Source organism: Staurois parvus, unplaced genomic scaffold (assembly GCF_062004578.1).
Source record: "Staurois parvus isolate SC_StPar_1 unplaced genomic scaffold, SC_StPar_1.0 ptg001687l, whole genome shotgun sequence".
NCBI lineage: Eukaryota > Metazoa > Chordata > Amphibia > Anura > Ranidae > Staurois > Staurois parvus.
This window is the reverse complement of record NW_028319483.1, coordinates 482,639-507,043: the sequence shown is the minus strand read 5'-3', so window position 1 is coordinate 507,043 and position 24,405 is coordinate 482,639. Positions and strand designations below refer to the sequence as shown.

Below are 24,405 nucleotides of genomic sequence, written 5' to 3'. Positions count from 1 at the left end.
GGCTGCTATACTAAGAATATCCTCCTGCACCTCCTCTATCTATTTCAAACCTTACCTATCCATTTACCACCCGCCTTTTTCGTTTCATGCAGAAGAATGTGCTCTCTTTTTCTCTGGAATCATAAACGGCCACGTATTTCTTTCTCCCAACTTGTACTCCCCAAATCCAAAGGGGGATTGGACTACCTGACCTGCAACTTTACCATCGGGCCTGCCATCTTACTAGGATAATTGATTGGAATATTCACTTTACCACCAAAGCGTGGGTCCAGCTGGAACACTCTTGTTCCACTTCCCCCTTGGCATCGATCCCGTGGCTTCTGACCAAACACATTCCTCAAGACCTCCTCCTACATACAATAATCGGTCCTTCCCTTAAAACCTTTCGCTTAGCCTGTAAATCGGCCTCCATTTCCGATGCCCCCAACCCACTAACTTCTCTTCGCCTCAATCCGGATTTCCCTCCCGGTATGCATAAGTCCTTTCATTCAGCACATTGGCCACACAGTCAAGTATTGGCGCACCACTTTTTCCACAAAGGTCAGCTGAAGTCTTGTTCTTCCCTGGCAAGTACTATGGGTGATCTCACCTTTCCCTTTTGGGCCTATCTTCAAATCAGACATTTTCTTCTGTCTCCTGCATATCGCCATAAATGGGTCCGCCCTCTCACCTCCTTTGAGTCACTCTGTTCAAAGGCTGAACCACGGAGGCATTTAGTATCATTTACCTATCTGCTTCTTCTTGGTGACAGAACCTCTGACTCACTTCCCACCTGCAAAGCTTGGAAAAGAGACTTAAACATTGACTTTTCTTCCTCTGATTTGGACCAAATCTTTCCCTTTTCTCATAAGTGCTCCTTGAATGTTTCGGCACAAGAAAACGGATACAAGTTGGCGACACGTTGGTACAATACACCTTCTAGAATCCATCATTTTGATCCATCCAGACCTAGTAATTGTTGGAGATGTGGGGCTCCTGTTGGATCTCTTCTTCATATCTGGTGGGACTGCCCTATGGTTCAGCCCTTTTGGCAGGAGGTACATCGGATTACTTCTTCGGTGTCTACTCTTGATATTGAGTTCTCTCCAGCCCAACTCCTCCTCCACCACACTCCGCTTCCCAAACATCTATATTTCAAATCTCTGGCTATGCATATGCTTAATGCGGCCAAACTCTGCTTACCGGTTCTCTGGGGGTCTGTTCACCCCTCCACAGTGCGAGATTGGTTCATACGTTTGAACAGAATTGCTGAAATGGAAGAGCTGATTGCTTCTTCTCTGGATAACCCTACTAAATGTTCTCATACGTGGTCCTGTTGGATTGACTTCCAAATGACCCCTGAATATCGTTCTTTCATGGGCCTTGCTGATTGATTCTGAACCTCTCTGATACCCCGTAGTGTTTCTTGCGATATATCGGCTGTTTTTTTTAAGGTTGTGATTGAAGTCCTTTGTCTCGATGTCCTGTACTGCTTGGAGCAAGCTACGCTTGGCACCCTGATACGCCTGCAACTGTCCCCAGCTCGCTTCTCTGCCAGGGTTGTGCGTATCTCTCATGTCCTGGGAGTCTTGCGTAAAGGTGACTCACCTACCCTCCTACTCCTCCACACCTCCTCCCCGTCCCCAACCCCCCATCTCCCTCCCCTCCACTTTTTTTTTTTCTTCTTCCCCTCTCTTCCCTTCTTTTTCATGCTTATTCTTAAATTCTTAATCCCCATTTCCTGCTTTCCTACTCAGTTTAGCTTTCATTCTCCCCTTTCCATTTTGGTACACTTCTCTACGCATAGGAGCCCTACTCCCTACCTGCAATCCAGCTGCACATATGTTTTACTTTTACATATCTCCTTTCCCGAACCCTTTACCCACGTGCTGGCAACCTGTAGTGGGTTACCTCAGTTTCATCAAAAGTAAAAGGCCATATCCTACAAGCCCTTGCACCCCCCTCCACACCCACTGTATACATTTCCAATGCATACCTTTGACTCACTGCCCCCGCTCTCTGCTGCTCGGTAACTGAGGTTATATATCATCGACCTGCCAGTGCTGTGATTCCAATATGCTGAAAAAGGGCTTGAGACCAGATATGCCTTTATGTTCCTGTGTTCGCATGTCCTCATTCTTCCCGTTTTCTTTTCCCTGGGATGACTTACGTCTGATTCTTTGCCTATGTATTGCTATGTATCTTTTTGTTTGCTGTATGTGTATTACCTCCTATTGTATTTCCGACTGATACCTTGTATTACCTGGACCTATTGTATGCTCTGAGTTTATTAATAAACTTCATGGAAAAAAAAAAAAGAAAATATCATCCAACTTTATTTATCATATATATGTGACACTTTAACAACAGAAGGAAAGAGATAGATTATTTACATTTCAAGGATCTATTTATACCATATCATCAATGCTAAGAAACTGATTAACATATGACACGCCCCTCATTAATAACAGCCCCGCCCACTTATGTAACCATTAATCACACTACACGTTGTACATATCTCTGCACACACCAGAGGGAGAGGAATAACTCGAGGGCCATCATTCATGGTTCACTATATAAACTGATGACCTGTAAAAGGCTTTTAAAGCGTCACCTATGGACAATATTTGGTACTGAAGTTTGTCACCATTTCACAAGCACATGACATTTTAAAAGCTTGACATGTTTGGTATCTATATACTTGATGCCAACCTCATCTTTCATTTTTCATCAAATTGGGTCATATATTGTGTTTTTCTGCACTGGAATTATTGTTAGTGTTTTTTTACTGAAAATATCCTTTTCAAAGACAGCTGCGCTAATATTGTGTGACAAAAAATTGTAACCACCACCATTTTATTCTCCAGGGTCTCTGCTTTCAGAAAATAAAACACAATATTTAGGGGGCTTTAAATAATCTTCTGGCCTAACAATGTGAATGTAATCATGTGCATAAACAAGCAAAATCAACTGGCAGCGAAAGACACAACAGCAACAATGTAAAAAATTATCACCAAATCTATAGTAGCAACTAATGGCCTAAGAAGCAAAGCCACCATATTACTCAACAAAGTTCCAACTAAACCCATCCAAGAAAATGGATCCCACTTCCCCCCACCCAGGTGACTGTTGGAACTCCTTTACCTTGTGTAGATATCCCCTTCTGAGATCCTCATGATCTAATATAAATGTACAACACTCTCTGACACCAGTTTGAAGACTCCACCATGATCTTCCGAGAGATAATCAGCCGCCATGCAGTTTTGTGACACCACCTTAGGTGATTGGAGCCACTTCTGGTGTCAGCTCTGCTATACCATCAATGGTGTCATTGGTTATCTGATCCATGACTCCAGTACACCGGTTCATCTTACTTATCTTAGATTACTTAGATTCCCCATCCCATCTATGAAGGGTTCACTGCATAAAACATCTCATCTCCAGAGAAAATGTTTCTTCTCACTGGAAGGCCAGGGGAGTATTGGGAGAAATTGAGGCTTTCCCTTACAGATATGGGGAAGGGGCAACATAACTTAAAGTACAGCTATGGGTGGAATTGAAGGGAAGCCATTTTAGGGTGCTCCTTCCACACAAGAAGCAATGTATCTGGGAGGACTAGGAATCCATTGGACCAATGGGGATTAAACATTCTGCAATACATTGAGACACCATGAAATGTTACTGGCCTGTGATTGGCTCTCCTATTGTTAGTGAAGTGAGACTCCCCTTGTCGGTGTCATTAATGGAAAGAAACCATGTGAAATGCTTCCCCCACATCCAAAAAGGTAACCCCCTTGGGTAGGTAGCCATCCTACTATTCCTGATATGAGTTTGTAGTCCCTGCTACTACAGGAAACATGCGGGCGATCATTTACACCTTTTACAGCAGGACAGTAAATATCATCCACATTAGACTCACTTGTTCCTCTAACAACACGAAGCATCAGGCCCCGCCCATTACAACCTTGGCAGACTGACAACACCAGACATCTTAAACGACATAGTCGTGTGCTGGAGCGAATGTGGCGTAAAACCAAATCTCAGCAAGCATTCGCCCGATATAAATCTGCTTTCTTCACATACAATTCCTCCCTCCATGCTGCCAGACAAGCCTACTTTGTCACTCTCATCAATAGCTTGTCATCCAGTCCTTGTCGTCTCTTCTCTACTTCTAACTCTCAACTTTCTCCACCTCACTCACTGCTCACGAGATTGCAAATCATTTCAAAAACAAGATTGACACAATTCGTAGGGACATCTCCACTGCACAGACATCCATCCCACTTAGCATACCTCATACTAAACCTCCCTCAACACTTTCCTCTTCTGACCTTCCTACTACCGAAGAGGTCACTAAGGTTTCTCAGAAGCCCGTCTCACTACCTGCCCCCTGGATCCTGTCCCCTCACAACTACTACAGTCACCCTCTTCTTCCATCCTATGCTCCCTCACTCACATCTTCAATCTTTCCCTCTCTACTGGTGCCTTCCACTCCCCTCTAAAGCATGCGCACATCACTCCCATACTTAAAAAACCCTCCCTGGACTCCACCAACCTGAACAACTTAAGACCCATCTCCCTGCTCTTGTTTACCTTTAAACTCTTAGAACGCTTAGTCTACAATCGCCTGAGCTCCTAACTCACCGACAACAACCTTCTTCACCCTTTAAAATCTGGCTTTCGCTCACTACACTCCACTGAAACTATCCTACTAAACCTCACTAATGATCTACTAACTGCTAAAACCAATGGCCACTACTCCGTACTCATCCCAACCAATGGCCACTACTCCGTACTCATCTCAACCAATGGCCACTACTCCGTACTCATCCCAACCAATGGCCACTATTCCGTACTCATCCCAACCAATGGTCACTACTCCATACTCCTCCCAACCAATGGCCACTACTCCGTACTCATCCCAACCAATGGCCACTACTCCATACTCTTACTACTTGACCTCTCTGCAGCTTTTGATACGGTTGACCATCCCCTCCTCCTCAAAAAACTCCACTCAGTTGGCCTCCAAGACTCTGCTCTCTCCTAGTTCTCCTCCTACCTATCACAGAGCTCGTTCAGCGTTATCTACACCTCTGCCTCCTCCTCTCCACTCTCTATTTCCGTAGGGGTCCCTCAAGGTTCCGTCCTTGGACCCCTACTCTTCTACATCTACACCTCCTCCCCCTACTCCCATGGTTTTAAGTACCATCTCTATGCTGATGACACACAAATCTTTCTACTCCTCACCTCACCCCTTCAGTCTCCTCTGGCATTACTAACCTACTAAGCGACAAATCGGCATGGATGTCACTCCACTTCCTCAAACTCAATCTTAGCAAAACTGAGCTCTTAGTATTCCCTCCAGCCTGTGCCCTCTTCCCTGACTTATCCATCAAGATCAATAACATAATCATCAGTCCCTCCCCTCATGCCAGGGTACTAGGTGTAATCCTAGACTCCCATCTGTCCTTTCAGCCCCTAATCCACTGTCCAAATCTTGTAGACTTCACCTTCACAACATCTCCAAGATACGGCCGTTCTAAGCAATTTATTCAATCCCTTGTTATATCTCGTCTTGACTATTGTAACTCCCTCCTCATTGGCCGACCTCATTGCAGGCTATCCCCTCTTCAGTCTATCATGAATGCTGCTGCCAGACTCATCCACCTTACTAACCGTTCTGTATCAGCCACCCCTCTCTGCCAATCCCTCCAATGGCCTCCACCCCTCTCTGCCAATCCCTCCAATGGCCTCCACCCCCCTCTGCCAATCCCTCCACTGGCTTCCTATTGCCCAACGGATAAAATTCAAAACATTAATAACATATAAAGCCATTTATAACTCTGCCTCAAATTACATCACCAATCTTGTCTCCAAAATATCACCCAAACTGTCCTCTCCGCTCCTCGCATGACCTCCTGCTCTCTAGCTCCCTTGTCTCTTCCCATGCTTGTCTCCAGAGCTTCCCCCATCCTCTGGAACTCTCTACCCCAATTTATAAGACTATTACAGCGCTGAGAGAACTATTGGCGCTTTCTAAATACTGTATAATAATAATAATATTGCCTGCTCTGCTCACTTTTAGGCGAACTGTGAAAACCTCTCCGTTTAGGGAAGCCTATCCTGCCCTCAGCTAATAATGGAATATTCTACTCTTCCTACCAGTCCATCCCCTACAGTTACTACCTTTTGTACCACTAGCCCCTCCCTCCTGGATTGTAAGCTCTGAGAATACAGGGCCCTCCTATCCCTCTTGTATTGAACTGTATTGTCTCCCGTTATATTGTAAAGCGCTGAGCAAACTGTTGGCACTATAAATCCTGTATAATAATAATATTAATGAGAGATGAAATGTGGAAGGGAGGCATTGATAATGGGAGAGGAGATGGAACATGTAATGGGAGGAGTGGACAAGGTGGGCTTAGCTGGAGACCTCAAGCCTGGCTGATCATGTATCAATAGTCAGAAGAACCTGGAATGGACTTTCCCACTGAGGCTTCAGAGACTTGGTAAGATGACAATAGACCCCATCCTAGTCTCTGGTACGTAATCAATGCAGAAATTTGTGAATCCTCCGGTGATAGATTAGACCGGCATTAACTGTAAAAGTTTTGTCATATTGAGAGCAATAAAATGGCTTCTCTCCACTGTGACTCCTCTGGTGTCTGATAAGACTTGACTTCTGAGTAAAAGCTTTATCACATTCAGAACACTGATATGGCTTCTCTCCAGTGTGAATCCTCTGGTGTGTGAGAAGATTTGACTTCAGAGAAAAAGCTTTATCACATTGAGAACACTGATATGACTTCTCTCCAGTGTGAATCATCTGGTGTGTGATAAGATTTGACTTCACAGTAAAAGCTTTATGACATTCAGAACACTGATAAGACTTCTCTCCAGTGTGAATCATCTGGTGTCTGATAAGATCTGACTTCTGAGTAAAAGCTTTATCACATTCAGAACACTGATATGACTTCGCTCCAGTGTGAATCCTCTGGTGTCGGATAAGATCTGACTTCCGTGTAAAAGCTTTATCACATTCAGAACACTGATATGGCTTCTCTCCAGTGTGAATCATCTGGTGTGGGATAAGATCTGACTTCTGAGTAAAAGCTTTATCACATTCAGAACACTGATATGACTTCTCTCCAGTGTGACTCCTCTGGTGTCGGATAAGATCTGACTTCTGAGTAAAAGCTTTATCACATTCAGAACACTGATATGGCTTCTCTCCAGTGTGAATCATCTGGTGTGGGATAAGATCTGACTTCTGAGTAAAAGCTTTATCACATTCAGAACAATGATATGGCTTCTCTCCAGTGTGAACAATCTGGTGTGTGATAAGACTTGATTTCACAGTAAAAACTTTATCACAATCAGAACACTGATATGGCTTCTCTCCAGCGTGACGACTCTGGTGTCTGATAAGATTTGATTTCACAGTAAAAGCTTTATCACATTCAGAACACTGATATGGCTTCTCTCCAGTGTGACTCCTCTGGTGTGTGATAAGATGTGACTTCCGTGTAAAAGCTTTATCACATTCAGAACACTGATATGACTTCTCTTCAGTGTGAACAATCTGGTGTGTGATAAGATTTAACTTCACTGTAAAAGCATTATAACATTCAGAACAATGATATGACTTCCCTCCATTGTGAACCTTCTGGTGTGTGATATATTTTCTCTCCATTGTAAAATCTCCAAACAAGTAGTATGAAATGACTCCTCTTATGTATACTTGGGTTGGACTTTATTGTAAAGCCATTGTCACTTCCAGAACACTGAAATTACTTTTCTCCTGCTGGATCAATGTGGAAGAGGGTCCAAACCATGACTTTTAGAATACAGATATGACTTGTATCCCGTGTGAATCCTCCAGTGAACTGCAGTAAAGACTTTCAGTCAATTAAGACACTCACATGTCTTGTTTTCCCTGTGACTCATGAAGACCAACATGACCGAAAACTAGATTCATCAATCTGCCTGTAGAGAAAGAAAACAAATAGAATTCTATATAAAGGGCTACATAAAGTTGCTTTCTATTTTTAATGTTCATTACTAAATATATCTTATGAATAGAAAGAATATGTACAGCATTATCTACAGTATTTTTTTAATCAAATAGATTTTATTAATAAAGTTTATAAGTGCGCACAGTATTCCCGACATTCAGCCCAGACAATGGAGTCATACATTCTCACGTATAGGCAGTTGTGGCACTGTTACAGATCATACAGAACAATAACTTGCTTTGTCTATGGTGTCACTTTTACCTTTTATAAACAAATGAACAGAGAAAAGAAGAAACAGCCTAGAACAATTCAGCTGTACACGGCAAGTAACTCCCCCCAGTACATACATAGATAGCTGACACCAATCAATGAGGCCTGTGTCTCCAGGATCATACCCCAAGTATCAGTCTCCAATGTAGTCACCATTCAGTAGGATACAACTGGCCGTTCTCCTTCTATGGGGCTAAAACAGCTAAGATTTTAAAAGCCTATGAAGAACTAACTAGGAGAGAGCAAGGAGTTTCCAGCCAGTTCTGCCAGACATACATCTCCTGGGGACATTACAATGTTGGTAAGTTCGTTTTTCACATGTTAATGTGGAGTTCACCTGCTCAATCCACTGTTGTCTGCTGGGAGTTTGAGATGATAGCCAAGATCGGGATATTTTTTGTGGTCAAGCAGCCTCACTATTGCTATATGACTTGTAATAGGAGGAGGTGTAAATAATTCCTCCTCTATTGACACCAAGAGGCACACCCGAGGAATATTGAATACCAATGTATGCTAGTCATATCGTTCCACTTTTTGAATAATTTTTGACATCTCCAGAACATGTGTATCAAATCCCCGACATTACCGATACAACTGGGGTCATAAGGGGAAGTCCCTCCTGTCCTAGCTGAACAATTGAGCTGGAGTCCTGAAAGCTCTATGCAAAAGAAATGACTGAGTTTCTGTGAAGAGGAGAGAGAGATGAGAGGTATGGAGGTCACAATCACCTCCCACCACTCGCTCTTATTTTCTCTGTCTCCCATTTCCTTCTACAAGTTGAGTAAGAGTCAAAAGACTGGAATAAATAGATGAGAGATCATGCCTTTCCCACTGGTGTCATCTGAAGCCCATTAACAAGTGTGAGAGTGATGTGAAATCTGTATCTGATGGAAGTAGCAACCGATGGATGGGATCTAATGTGTCTACTAAGTCCCACCTGGTAAGATGTTGAAGTTGGGCAGATATAATATAAAGTCTAACATTTGGTATTGCTAGGCCTCCTTGGTCTTCACCATACTGTAGAGTAGTGAGTTTGATTCTAGCTGACGGCTTCTTCTAAATGAGTTCCCCAAACTGGGAGTCTATACTGGAGAACCACTTACGAGGTGTCCACATGGGAGAATTGTGGAGTAGCTGATGACTTTTAAAAAATGGACACTTACCTGTCCCTCGATCTCGTGGTGTCCTCCCCGCAGCCCGTTTCACTGGCCGCCCTGTGTTTCCAGTGCCGGCATCTTCAGTGTGGGCACCCAGCTGTGACAGCTTGCGGCTTCATGAGCGAGTATCTCTGTGCTTTGTGAATGGTCCTGTCCCAGAATACTACAGGGAGGGAGGGGGGAGGACAACTGATCACCTAGGTCAGGGGTAGGATAACTGCGGCTCTCCAGCTGTTGCAGGACTACAAGTTCCATCATGCCTCTGCAAGTCATAGGAGTCATGCTTGTAACTTCTGGTATTTGCAATGCCTCATGGGAAATGTAGTTCCACAACAGCTGGAGAGCCGCAGTTTGCCCACCCCTGACCTAGGTGATTGCAGCAGAAGTGGGAACGAGTACTTGTCAACTTCAGGTACTCCACCACCCCAAAAGGTGCCAGTTCTTATTGGAGAGTGGGGTCCTTAAAGCAGGACTTCCCCTTTTGGGTGGAGCTCTGCTTTAACTTCAGCAAGAGATAACAGTGCTATAGTATCAAGGGGGGAGTGAATGTAGAGACTGAAACATGTTATATACTCTATAATATCATTTCTGGTACTCTCACAGTGGGAGTATAGATTTAGTACTTCAACCTGTATGCAGATACCAGGGGCAGACGAGTGGGTGACCTGTCCGCCTCACTGAAAATTCAAACTGATAGTGTAGGTTCCCCCAATTGGGAAAACCCCATAAGGGATAAAGAGCTAATGAGAGGAAAGGTGAAAAGGAAGAGAGCAATGGAGAGATAAGAGCAAGAGTAGTGAAGAAAGGGGTACAGATAAGGGGGGAGGAGAGGAGGTCCCCAGGGGGGAGGGTGTGTGCCTGTATAGAGTAGCAACTGAGTAGTGGGTTACCTAATGGACTCAGGACTACAAAGAGAGTAAGGTTTCATCGGAGTTTGAGGGTAGGAAATGGTCAACCCATGGTTGCCATAGTTGTTCATTTTTATGCACTCTGTCTAATAGGACGGCTTCTACTTTGACATGTATCGTGGCTCGAGTGACACTATTCTTAGTTTCAGTGGTATTGAGGTGGGGGGATTTCCAGGCCTTCGCTATGGTTTGCTGAGCCGTGGTGGTGACCTACAGGAGTAGTTTGAATTGCCAGTGTGTCACTTCTTGGGCCTTATGCAAGTAAAGGAATGGACACTGGTCAACTGACCCCAGTCCAGTGTTGAGGAATGGCCTCAGCTGCCATTCTAGCCACGCCCTCTGATGCATTTCACCCCGCCCACTAGGGCTTGGTCACACTGCATCCATCCCTTTACTTGTATTGGCTGACACTGGAATCGCTCTGACTCATGCTCCCCTCTTCTCACTTGCCGGTGGGGTGATCCCTTTCCTTCCATCCATAGCTTGGAGACACACCATAAGGTATACTTCTTGGGGCTTGTTATTAACCATTAGCCGCCCGGCCAATGGCCGTTTGGCGGCCGCAAAAACGCTGCAGCATTCCGGGTGCACGCTAATCACATGCACATGTCATGTGATTAGCTGTGGCCAAATCACAGCTAAGCACAAAAAAAAAACCCTGAATGAATCGATGTCATTCAGGTAAATGCTTGCTTGTAGGAAAGTAATTCTTTGCTATAAGCAAATTGTGTAAAAAAAAAAAAAAAATACTGATCACTTCCCCAAAGTAGTACAATGTTACTATGGTGGCGCTCTGCCGCACCTTAGGGTGGGGTGTCCTGGTGGGGGGGGGCATCATTCGGAGCTGGACGTTGGTGAGTGAGATTCCCTCCCACCCTCCCTACACCAGCATATTGTTAGGGCCTTTTCCCTGGGGGTCTTGGTGCGGACAGTGGGGCTGTCATGGATGGATTGGTGGCCCAGCTGTGTGAGGCGGTAGAATGGCTAGAATAGATAGAATGGCTGCAGAGCCGGGTCTCTGCCTTCCTGCAGGACCCGGGCTTGTCACAGGACCCGGGCTTGTCGCAGGACCCGAGTTTATCACCGGAGGGAGCGCCCGCGCGGCTGAGGAGACAGGATGTCACCGGCTCCTCCACTGACAAGGTGCCTGTCAGGGAGGGAGCCCAACGAGGGAGACGCAGCGCTGCGGCTGCCGGGCTGTCCCTGCTGCAGCCGGCGGGCCCCCTGGGAAGCATGGAGCGGCGGCTCCGAAGAGACACAGGCAGAAGGGGAGTGCTGCAGGGAGCGTGTCTGGACAGAGCCCCGAGACGTCGATGGGCGTGGCTGGTGCTGGGAGGCAGAGTCAGCAGCGGCACAGCACTCAAGGACCCGTATAGACCCGTATGGGACTGGGAGGCCATGCAGCCATCGAGGGGAGGACGAGAGATCAGAGGGCGAGCTGTCGGAACCCAATGCGGGGGCGACAGCTGGCCGCTCAGCATTGCTGGACAAGGGTCGCGCAGCTGATGGGACGTCTCCTGGGCAGCCTGGTTAGTTACCTGTTTCCTTTTCTTCTGCGCTACGGGACCTGTTGGGGGGCGGGGCCTCGGCGGTGCGGGATGTAGGCGTTCCCGAGTCGGGTCTCGGGGGGGGCTCTGCAATTTGATTTCCGGTCTGTGGGACTTGTTGCGGCGACTTGAGCGGGGCGGTAGTGGGGGCCCTGGGCCTGCTTCGGCGTGGCTCCCGCCGGCTGGTGGGGAAGGGTTCCGGGTGCAAGTGCAGGAAGGGGGGGGCGTGCAGAGCTCGGGGGTTTCTCCTCCCTCCGGTTCTGGGCCAGGGGTGGTTGCGGCGGAAACCGGGGCTCTGGGTTCCACGGCTTTGGATGGGGATGCGGGGGTGTCCGGAGCGGTCGGCTTGGCGGACTCGGCCAAGTGCGAGGTGTACGTGTGCTTCGAGGGCCCTTTAGGTGCGCACTTACCGTTGGAGGTTCGGGAGAGGATTTGGAGAGGGGAGTATGTGGAGATCTTCACGCTCTTGCCGTTGGAGCGTTTTCCTTTAGAGGGGTTGCGTGTTGACGAGGGCAGGCGGGAGGAAGCGGAGAAGCGGCATTTTCAAGTTATCCCGCGTACTTTTGCGAATTGGATGCAGGCGTTTGCGATCATGGCCAGTGTTATTGGGGAGAAGGCTCCTGAGCATTGCTCGGCGCTCTTTTGTTACCTTGACGCCATTAGCGAGGTTCACAGGGTTTACGGTGGGACTGCATGGCTCCGGTACGATGAGCAGTTTTGGCAGCGGCGGGCGGTTTGCCCTTCGTTGCATTGGGACCATAAGGACATTGGCCTTTGGATGCACCTCATGACTCCAGCGAGGCCTCCTGGTCCGTTTTTTCAGGGGGGGGCGGTGGTTCATTCTCCCCCGGACAATCGGCCTCAAAGCGTAGGGGCTTCTGTTGGCAGTTCCAGGAAGGCGCTTGTCGTTTCGGAGGGTCCTGCCGTTTTAAGCATGAGTGTTCCGGTTGCGGCGGCTCCCATCCGTTGTCGCGCTGTTTCAAGCGGGGTAGAGACCCTTCCGGAGAGCATGCGGGTAAGAGGGACGACACCGGTGAGGGTGGAAAGGATGCAGCCTTTCCTAAATAGATATCCTGATCGGGCAGCCGCTGTGCTGGTGTTGGCAGGGTTTTCGGAGGGTTTCCGCATCCCGTGCACTTTGACTTTGGTTCCCCCCCTTAGCTTGGAACTTACGGTCGGCCTTGCAGCATGCAGAGGTTGTTTTGGCAAAGTTGCAAAAAGAAGTGGGGTTGGGACGTATGGGCGGCCCGTTTTCTTGCGCCCCGTTTTCGGATCTGGTAGTTTCCCCCTTGGGGGTGGTGTCCAAGAAGGTGCCGAATTTGTTTCGGTTAATTCATCACCTGTCTTTCCCGAAAGGGGGGGGGGGTCGGTGAATGACGCTATCGATCCACAGTCATGTTCGGTGTCTTACACGTCGTTTGACGTGGCGGTTTTCTGGGTTCGTCATTATGGGCGCGGTTCGCTTATGGCGAAATCGGATGTTGAGTCCACGTTTCGATTGTTGCCAATTGTTTTTTTTTAAATAAAGCTTGGATAATGCGCTAGGTGTTTGCACCGCCTGTGTGATTTTTTTTCTTTTTTACCAGAGCATGAGAGTTTTGTGGTTAGTCTCCATGGCTGATATATTTTGGGAGGAGGATTTCCAAATGTAGATTTAAATCCCATTCCCACTTGGATGTATATGGTATGAAGTGTAAGGTGGTGGAGCTGGTAGCTGTGTATATAAGGTGGAAATCAAACCTGTGACATGGGGGTCACATTTACATATGTGTTCAAACCTTGTCATTTCTGGGAGGGAGGGGGTTGGTGTGTAAGTAGGAGGAACAAAAGTGATTGATCTGAAGATATCTAAAACTTTCAGGTCTAGATATTTATGGGCGTCACATAGGGTTTGGAAGGGTATAAAGGAGTCTGGTGCTGTGAAATTGTAAGTTTGAACTAGACTAGCTCTAGGACAAGCATGAAAAGAAGATGGAGGCATCCATGCCGGATAAAAGCCTGGATTGAGGAGGTATGCCATGAGTGGGTTATGGGGTGACTGTAAGGTGTATCAGAACTCTAGACTGTCCCAGATAGACAGGTAGTGTTTAGTAATTGGGTTTTGGAGTGAGCGATGGTCTCTGGAGTGTAGCCATAGCAAATTGACAACTGATGGAGTGTGCATGCATGGGATCTCTGGCGAACACATGTCCCCCTGAGGCTCCGCACCACAGCGGGAGAAACAGCCTCTTCGCCACCACTCCCAGCTCGCCCCATCCTCGCTACCGCCTCCGCACCATAAGCGGCACCCCGGGAACTGGCCACAATGGTCCGGGGAGCCGCAAAACATCAGCCGCAGGCGCGGCCCATAAAGGAAGCCCTTGGTCCGTGCCTCCTCCAAAACGGCCACCAGCTTCAGTTCCACAAAGTTCCTCCTTCTCAGCTCTGCAGCCTGATCCAGACCATAGCATCATGGAGTCTGACAATGACACTGACCAGGGGACACCTAACGCTACACCTACTGCTGACCCCATTAATCCTGTACCTTATGACTTTCTTAAACAATTTGAGAAAATGCTGCACCAAACCCTAAAGCAGACCTCCGAACATATCACAGACAAACTATCTAAAGAAATACGTGATCTAGTGGTCCGCGCATCTAAGCTAGAACACAGGGTGGACAACCTGGACGCAGCTGTTCACACATACTCAGATGAACTTGAGGCATTGCATGATGAAAACCTAACGCTCTACTCCCGCCTTGAGGATTTCGAAAACAGGGCCCGCTGCTGAAACATTCGCATCCGCGGACTTCCTTAAACCATCACCGACGTCCTCTCCACGACTACTGCCCTACTCTAAGAACTCTCTCCTGCTATCCCGATTGAACGCTTAGAACTAGATAGGGTGCACTGAGCTTTGGCCCCATGCAGACCGAACAGCCCTCCCCACGACATCATAGCTAAATTCCATTATTTCCGCACCAAGGAAAACATCGTTCAAGTGGCTCGAAATGCAGGCACCCTAACCTTCCAGGGACATACCTACCAACTATTCCATGATCTATGCCCCGCCACCATTGCCAGACGCCGGGCTATGAAACCCCACCTGCAAATCCTTCATCAACATGGAATTACGTATTGTTGGAACTTTCCATTTGCTGTTCGATTCTCCCACCAATCCCGCGATTATATTTGTAGATCTACCGAGGAACTACTGGATGCCCTCCGTCACCTCCAACTCTTGCGGACACCCCTGAGGGATCACGCAGAAGGTCTGCTTCCTGCTCGCCCCAGAAAGCCCACCACTCCGCTTCAGCAACGGGTCCACCTAATATCCACAAACGCGGATGTTACATCTCTCCGGCACCTGCCCCGCAGGATTCCATGGACTGAACCCCATTCCAGTCGCCTACATCCTTCTCCAGCCTCGCCTGGCTCATTGTTGACTTTCGGGACTTGATCACATCGGCCTTCCTCTCTACATTCCACATGGACCCCTACCTCCTCTGTGTATTCTGTATGAGGTCCCTCCCTCCTCCTCATGGGGGCCACCTCTACGACCACCTTCCTGCTGTTCAGCCCACCAGGCCCTCTCTCCTTCTAATACCTCTTTACTCAGTTGGTCTCCCGGTCCAACCCACCTCCCCCTGTTGGAGCCCACCCTTGAGCCTGTGCCTTTAATTTTGTAATTGTTGTTGCTAAGGTCATTTTGTCCTTCAACCCATAGTTACCCATACCATGTTAGCCCCTCCTAGCTGACTGGCGGTCTCGAGGCTAATCACATTTGTTTTATCTTTTCCTTGCACCACTTTTTTTCACCTGGTGTCTTCTCCTTTGGTTCGATCGAGTCTCCAGACCTCCTCTTGGCTATCATGGGAGCACTGGACACCAGTTTTTTTCATGATTGATGTCCACTGGTTTGTTTTTATTCTCACCTGTGTGGTTTCTCCCCTGTGCTTGCCACTACGCACTCTACTTCGGCCCATGTGGTACAGTTTTTTTGTACCGCTCAGGCTGTTCCTGGCCCCCCGGACTGTTCGTATTATTTTAGTCCCGGGGGCCAGACAGTTGTTTTCGGTTGCTTTTTGTTCCTTCCATCTACTGTTCCTGGTTCTCCCTTTTTTTTTCCTTCCCCGGTGTGACGTCCCTCCTTTTCCTACCTCCCTTTCTTCTTCCCCCACTTCCCAGGACCGTCCTCTTAATACCCTTTTTACCCTCACCTATTTATTTCTGGTACTTCTACGCCCAAATTTTTCGGTCCCCTCTACCCGCAAGTTTTCACTGCCTCCGCGACCACCAAGCGTAGGGGAGTCCTCATTGCATTTCATCACACAGTCCCTTTTCTGCTCCAAGCCCAATTTGGAGACCCAGAAGGCCGCTACCGCATTCTATTGGGATCACTCCTTGATACTCCAGTCACAATCGTCCCATATTATGCTCCCAATCAGGGTCCTCTTCCATTCCTATCCCACTTGCTGACAATTATTGACCACCACAAACATGGCACCTTGCTAATTTACGGAGACTCCAATCTCACTAGCTATCCCTTTCTAGACAAATCTCCCCAACCGCCCCTCCTCCTGCCACTTCATACTCCTTCCAACAACTTCTCAATCTCCACTCCTTAGTAGACTCTTGGAGAGAACTCCACCCAGTAAAGCATAGATACACCTTCTATTCCCACCCCCACAAATCATTTTCTCACATTGACCATATACTCACGACAGTCGGCTCCTCCTCTAGACTCCTTACCTCTGATATTCTCCCTTTTCCATGGTCCGATCATTGTGCAGTCCTCATGTCTCTTTCATCCTTGGCCCCCCCTAGCTTCAGATAGTTCCTGGGTAATTAATGACAACCTACTCTCTCATTCTACACATAGCCTCGACCTCGAAAACCACCTTAAAGAATACCTGGAGTTGAACTCCACCCCAGATATCTCCCCTTTCTTGCTGTGGGAAGCAAATAAACCTGTCCTTGAGGGTTCTGTATCAGTAAGTCGTCCTTCCTCTGTAAAGAGAGACAGCACACTCGCCTCCACCTTGAGGCGGCTTACAACCAGTCCCATTTACTGTTTCAGACCAACCCTTCCCCTCCCCATCGCAAGGCATTGGAGCAAGCGCGTTTGGAACTTGACCTCTTTCTGACTGACCAGACTGAGCTTTCCCTTCGCTGATCTCACCACAAATACTACACTAAAGCGAAAAAATCTGACACCTTCCTAGCTCTCTCTCCGAAGATTAGATCACATCGCCAAGCCTATTCGCCTCAAACTCACCCGCGGCGTTTACACCAGTAACCCAGCCCGGGTACGTACTCTGTACTCTGGGTACGGAGTCCTTAGACCAATCCCATGCTGAGAATCTTCTCGCCCACCTTTCCTTTCCTACTCTATCTGCCCAACATCTGGAAGCTTTAGAGAAGCTGATTACACAAACTGAAACTTTGTCCGCTATCAAAGACCTTAAACCTAGAAAGCGCCCCGGCCCAGATGGCTTCTCTGCTTCCTACTATAAGAAGTTCGCTCACATACTCTCCCCCATCCTTACAAAAGCTTTCAACGCCATCCTCTCAGGCCATTCTTTTAATTCAGACACAGTCTCGGCCATTATCACAATGATACCAAAACCCCATTCCGACAACTCAGCCTGGCCTAACTATAGACCGATCTCCCTTCTAAATATTGACGTCAAGCACCTTGCTAAAATCCTCTCTACCCGCTTGAACCCAATTATAGGCTCCTTAATCCATAACGATCAGACTAGCTTTATCCTCTCTAGGCAAGATAATATACGTTGCGCGGCCCTTCTTTCCCACCTTGTCGTGCCGTAATAGCCCTACTTGCTTTTTGTCTCTAGACATTAGAAAAGCCTTTGACACTGTCTCCTGGTCCTTTCTTCATTTTATTCTATGGCGTTGGGGCTAGCGTAATCCCTCAGCTCAGGTTCGCTACTTGGGACATTCATCAGCCCCATTAACAATAGCCCGTGGTACCCGCCAGGGAGGCCCACTCTCCCCAATTCTTTTTGCCTTAGTCGTTGAACCCCTCGCCCTTCTGCTCAGAGTCAACCCTGATATCTGAGGCTTGGAGGTAGGAGGGTCTCATCATAAACTTTGCCTTTTTGCAGACGATGTACTTCTTTTTTTGACCTCGCCACTTACCTCCACCCTGCCTCTACTTCGGCTTCTACACAACTTCGGCACCATCTTGGGTCTCCAAGTCAACACCCAAAAATCTACAGTCCTGAATATTTCTCTCTCCCCTCAAGAGACTCTCCATCTACAACAAGTTCTCCCCTTTTCGTGTCACCACCACGCTATCCCATACCTAGGCATTAAACTGATGGCCTCCCTATCTGATCTATACTCTGCTAACTACCTGCCAATGCTCGCCCACCTTGCTAGTCTAATGCGCAATTGGTCATCTCTTCCATTGGCGTGGTTGGGTAGAATTGCAGTAGTGAAAATGTCCATCTTACCTAAAATCCTCTATCATTTCAGGGTTCTCCCCATACCTGTCCCGACTCATTATCTCCGAGTGCTCCAGCGCCGGGCCCACGCATATATCTGGGGTCCTGTTCATCCTCGAGTCCCCCTTACTACCATCCACATGCCAAAGTTAAAAGGGAGCTCTGGGTCTCCCGGATTTTGCAAAATATTACCTAGCAGCCCACTTAGTGCAACTTCTAAAGTATCATACATCCCATGAGATTCCGCAATGGGTGATCTTGGACCCCCTCTCCCTAGCTAACATACTCTGGCTCTGTCCTTCTGACCATCGCACAATCCAGAACCCAGTCTCCTCCCACTTTGTAGCACTTTGGGGTATACTCAAATCCCGATATCCCCTTCAATCCCCCCACAACTCTCTTCTCTCTCACCTTCGCAACCTGGCATTCCCCCCCTACCTGGCTCTCTACACGCTCTTTTGCACTTTGGTCTTCAGCTAACCTCCTTAGAGCCCATCACTTTTTGACTAACTCTGGTGTCAAAGCCTTCCCATCTCTTCGAGAATCTCACTCCCTTCAAGCTTCAGAAATCTTCTGTTACCTTCAACTAAAATACTTCTATTCCCCCCTCTCCGCTACTTCATGTTCCGTTAGGTCTCTGACCTCCTTTGAAAGTGCCTGCAAGAATTATCCGCACAGACGTGGGCTTATCTCTATCTTCTACACCCTACTCTCGATATCTGAGTCCTCCCCTGGCCCTTCATATGTCTCCAAGTGAGAGAGGGATCTTGGCCTCCAGCTGAGCCCAGGAGGATTGGGACTGCATATGGCAAGCTACTAAATCCTCCTCACAGAATGTAGTAGCAGTTGAGACAAATTACAAGGTCCTCTCCCAGTGGTACCTGATTTCCGGCTAGGATTGCTAAATATACTCCGGGGTATTCCTCAGACTGTTTTCGAGGCTGTGCGATGAGGGGCACTTACCTTCACACTTGGTGGTCCTGCCGAGTAGCCCATACCTTCTGGATTGGTATCTTCCACATGCTATCTACCCTTCTCAAAAAACCGCTAGCGCCAACTCTGGACATCGCCTTACTCAATTTACGACCCCCCTCAATTCCTAAACACCGATTAAAGCACCTTCTGCAGGTCACAACCTCTGCCAAGCAAAATATAGCGAAATCTTGGAAAACTCATTCTCTTACCATATTGGTGGTCCGGAATTAGGAGACACAGGCTATGATACATGCCAAGGTGGAAGCTACCATCACAGATACAGTCCCCAAATTTGTCTATCTGGTCTCCCTGGGTCGATCACTTCCTCCCTCATGGTTTCGATGAATCACTGCTTCTTCACTAATACCTTCCCCCTTGGAAGTTGCTCAGGAGCACTGGTCCGTTCCCGCACCCTCCTCCCTGCCCTGGAAGTCTCACACCTTACCTACCTCCTCCCCCCCCCCATTTTTTTTCTCTCTCTCTCTCTCCTCTTTCTTCCTCCCCCCTCTCTTTACACTGATTGTTTTATTAAGCTTTCAATAATCATATTCTTACTATAAGGCCTTGGGCCATATGTTCTCATCTTCCTCGTGTACTGTAAACGATTATTGCTTCCTGCTGTATGTCGATACCCTTATAACCCAATAAAATGTTTGAACAAGTAAATTGACAACCGATAAGTGGTCACAATCTACTGACTCTATAGCGACCCATGGGAGAGGGTCACTTTTACTGCGTGATATTTAGGGAGTTGAGCAAGATGTGCAGCTTGGAAATATTTTGCAAAGTTCGGAAGCACCAGACCACTCTAAATTTCGGTAAGGTACGGATGGACCTGGGCAGATGCAGTTTAATAGTGCCCCATACATAAGTGGTGGCATGACACTGTAATATGCAGAGGAAACAGGAATATATATATATATATATATATATATATATATATATATATATATATATACATACATACACAGTGGGGATGGAAAGTTTGGGCACCCCAGCTAAAAATTTGTATTAATGTGCATAAAGGGGCCAAGGAAAGATGGGAAAATCTCCAAAAGGCATCAAATTACAGATTAGACATTCTTATAATATGTCAAAAAAAGTTAGATTTTATTTCCATCATTTACACTTTCAAAATAACAGAAAACAAAAAAATAGCGTCTGAAAAAGTTTGGGCACCCTGCAGAATTTATAGCATGCACTGCCCCCTTTGCCAAGCTGAGACCTGCCAGTGTCATGGATTGTTCTCAATCATCGTCTGGGAAGACCAGTTGATGTCAATCTCAAAGGTTTTAAATGCCCAGACTCATCTGACCTTGCCCCAACAATCAGCACCATTGGGTTCTTCTAAGCAGTTGTCTAGAAAACTGAAACTGAAAATAGTTGACGCTCACAAAGCTGGAGAAGGCTATAAGAAGATAGCAAAGCGTTTTCAGATGTCAATATCCTCTGTTCGGAATGTAATTAAGAAATGGCAGTCATCAGGAACAGTGGAAGTTAAAGCAAGATCTGGAAGACCAAGAAAAATATCAGACAGAACAGCTCGCAGGATTGTGAGAAAAACAATTCAAAACCCACGTTTGACTGCACGATCCCTCCAGAAAGATCTGGCAGACACTGGAGTTGTGGTACACTATTCCACTATAAAGAGATACTTGTACAAATATGGTCTTCATGGAAGAGTCATCAGAAGAAAACCTCTTCTACGTCCTCACCACAAAAATCATCGTTTGAACTTTGCAAATGAACATATAGACAATCCTGATGCATTTTGGAAACAAGTTCTGTGGACCGATGAGGTTAAAATTGAACTTTTTGGCCGGAATGAGCAAAGGTACGTTTGGAGAAGAAGGGGCACAGAATTGAATGAAAAGAACCTCTGTCCAACTGTGAAGCATGGGGTTGGATCAATCATGCTTTGGGGTTGTGTTGCAGCCAGTGGCACAGGGAACATCTCACGAGTAGAAGGAAAAATGGATTCAATAAAATTTCAGCAAATTTTGGATGGTAACTTGATGCCATCTGTGAAAATGCTGAAGTTAAAGAGAGGATGATTCTACAAATGGATAATGATCCTAAACACACCTCGAAATCCACGGGGGATTACATCAAGAGGCGTAAACTGAAGGTTTTGCCATGGCCTTCACAACCTCCTGACCTCAACATCATTGAAAATCTATGGATAGACCTTAAAAGAGCCGTGCGTGACAGACAGCCCAGAAATCTCAAAGAACTGGAAGACTTTTGTAAGGAAGAATGGGCAAAGATACCTCAAACAAGAATTGAAAGACTCTTGGCTGGCTACAAAAAGCGTTTACAAGCTGTGATACTTGCCAAAGGGGGCAGTACAAGATATTAACTCTGCAGGGTGCCCAAACTTTTGCAGACGCCATTTTTTTGTTTTCTGTTATTTTGAAAGTGTAAATGATGGAAATAAAATCTAACTTTTGTTGACATATTATAAGAATGTCTAATCTGTAATTTGATGCCTTTTGGAGACTTTTCCATCTTTCCTTGGCTTCTTTATGCACATTAATACAAATTTTTAGCTGGGGTGCCCAAACTTTCCATCCCCACTATATATATATATATATATATATATATATATATATATATATATATATATATAATCCAAAAAAGGTATAACATTTTGGGCAGAATTGTTTTTTTGTTTTTACAATCATGATACAACCATCCATGAGAGGGGTAGTTTGGACCAGGATGTCATAAGATTAGTAAGGTGTGTTAACATAGGAGGGTAGTTAGCAGAATATAGAATATTGAGGTCTGCCATCAGCTTGGGTCCTAAATCAGGAATATATTGACTGGACCAAGAGAAGGGTAGAGAATGTTTGTTTGTGGAAGACCTGTAATATTTTATTAGGATGGCTGGTGTGTGAAGTTTTTGTAATCTTTAAATGGACAAGTCTGTGTGTGGTCTGAGGTTCACAGTCCCAGGGCTAGAAAAGTGTCAGGTTTGTTTGCGTTCATATAATGTTCATGCCTGGATTGGCGTAGAACTTTTTCATCTGATTCTGTCAAGAAAACATCTATTTCTAGCCTGGTCTTGTCCAGGACAATCTATGAGAAGGTGAGGGGTCTGATTGGAAGGCTTTGTTGGCCTGATGAAATGAGGTTTCTAAGCGGTGATGGATTGCTCGCTGTCCTTTCTTGAGATGTGAGGCTTGGCTGATACAGGCTCCTCTAATTACAGACTTATGGGGTTCCCAAAAGGTCAGGAGAGAGATGTCATCAGTTGTGTTATGTGTCAGGTATTCTTTGATGGCTAGTTCAATGTCCAGTCTGTGGGATGGGTGAGCCATTTAGACTCCATGTAGTGCTAGTTTGTTGGGGTACTAAGGAGGAGAGGGTCAAGAGGACAGCTTTGTGACCAGTCCAGGGGTAAGGTATGATGGTTCAGGATAGGAGGGCTGGGGACATACCTCTAGTCAGAAATATATGGTCAATGTTGGAGAAAGTTTTATGTGGATAGGAGTAGTATGTATAGTGTCTTCTAGCTGGGTTAGCTTCTTGCCATGTGTCTATGAGAGAGCGTTGTTGGAGTTGTTGCTGGAAGGAGGATGTGGATGGATAAGAGGTTATGGGGGATTTGTCTAGAAAGGGATAAACTAGCCATTGGAATTGCCACATAGTAAAAGTGTAATTTATGGGAATCTATTACTTGTAGCAAATGGGAGTTAGGACTGCAATTGGGGCATAGTATGAAGCTACAGTGACCTCTGAGTCAAGGAGGTGACCCACTAGAAAATATAACGGCCCTCTGGGTCCCAGATCCCTGCCTTGGGTGTAAAGGGAGTAGAGCAGTGGAAAGCTTTGAGTACACCTGTGTGTTTAGTTGCGGCAGAAGCCATATAAACCTGTGGGTAGGAAGAGCTGAGATATTTTGGCATATGGCTGGCAGTGAAATGAGTCTCCTGCAGGCACACCACATGTGCTTTGGCAGAGGCAAAGGATTTGAAGGCCTTATTTTTTTTTATTCCCCGAACATTCAGGGTAAGTATATTTATTGGAGCCATGATAAAGGACAGATGCAAAGCTGATTGTAGGTGTCGCATCATGGTGACATCATCACCCCTGGGACAGGAATAAGAGAAAGAAAGGAGAAAAGTGGGGGAAGCAAGGTTAGTAAACTGAGAAATGTCTGACAAAACAGGTCAGGAGGCCAAAAGACCATGATGTGAAAACAGGTAGGTTGTCCATCTGTCTATGTCACTGGGATATAAATGGACGGGAAAAAAACAGTCCTGGGCAGGCCCAACTCGGGCTACCAAGGAAAATGTGGGGGAGCAGTGAACATCTTCAGAAGCCACAGAGGCCAAAAACAGGATATTAAACATCTGTTGTATAGAGGAGTCAGGCCAAGGATAGACTATTGGGAATAAGATGTCAGCCTGCAGATATAAGCAGTTGGTAAGTGTATGCATTGTTCAAAGAGGCTATGCTTGGCTGGGTATCATGGGCATTAAACAGCATTAGACCACGGCTGGATGAAAGGGTGATCCGTTTGTTATTTTGTTGTCCAGCTATTAGTAGGTTTAGCTAACAGCATTGAGCTGTTAGTTGTAAAAATTGTAGAATTATACTAAATATATATTTTTTTGTTTACAAACGTTTTTATTTTTTAAGAAATAGACTTCAAAATGGCATTACAGCTTCAAATAGAATATACAACAGAAACAAGGAACAACTGCAGTATTCATTTCAAAGGTGAAATTATGTAGAATAAAGGGAAAGAGAAAAGAAATTTAGTACATGAGCAATATAGGTAGAGAGGTAGGCAGAGTTATAAAACGACCAACAAAGTAACTCAATCAATCAAAGCATAAATGGTCCTTATTGATCTAGTAAATGCCTGTGAGTTCTCCAAAGTTCCCTTTTCTGTCAAATAAATGCATCTTATCCAATAGAGTATAATGAATTCTCTCCATGAGCATCACCGCATCAACTCTGCAGAACTGTGGTCAATGGTACTGTGAGGGATTTCCAATGTAGGGCAATAGCCCATAGGGTGGATATACAAATGCTATGGATTAGCCTCATAACCTCAGTCTGAACTCCCGAGATAGGGGCTCCCAGTAGGCA

General features: G+C 46.2%; 1 protein-coding gene across 1 annotated transcript in view; it reads right to left on the bottom strand.

Moving 5' to 3' along the window:
* Positions 1–2,295: 2,295 nt before the first annotated feature.
* LOC149434758 (uncharacterized) overlaps positions 2,296–24,405 on the bottom strand; it is a 32,367-nt gene continuing 10,257 nt past the window's right edge. The window contains exon 2 of the mRNA XM_089663440.1: positions 2,296–7,965. Within this exon, the coding sequence (XP_089519566.1) occupies positions 6,530–7,672 (1,143 nt within the window). The 5' untranslated portion in view covers positions 7,673–7,965 and the 3' untranslated portion in view covers positions 2,296–6,529. The remainder of the gene's footprint in view (positions 7,966–24,405) is intronic.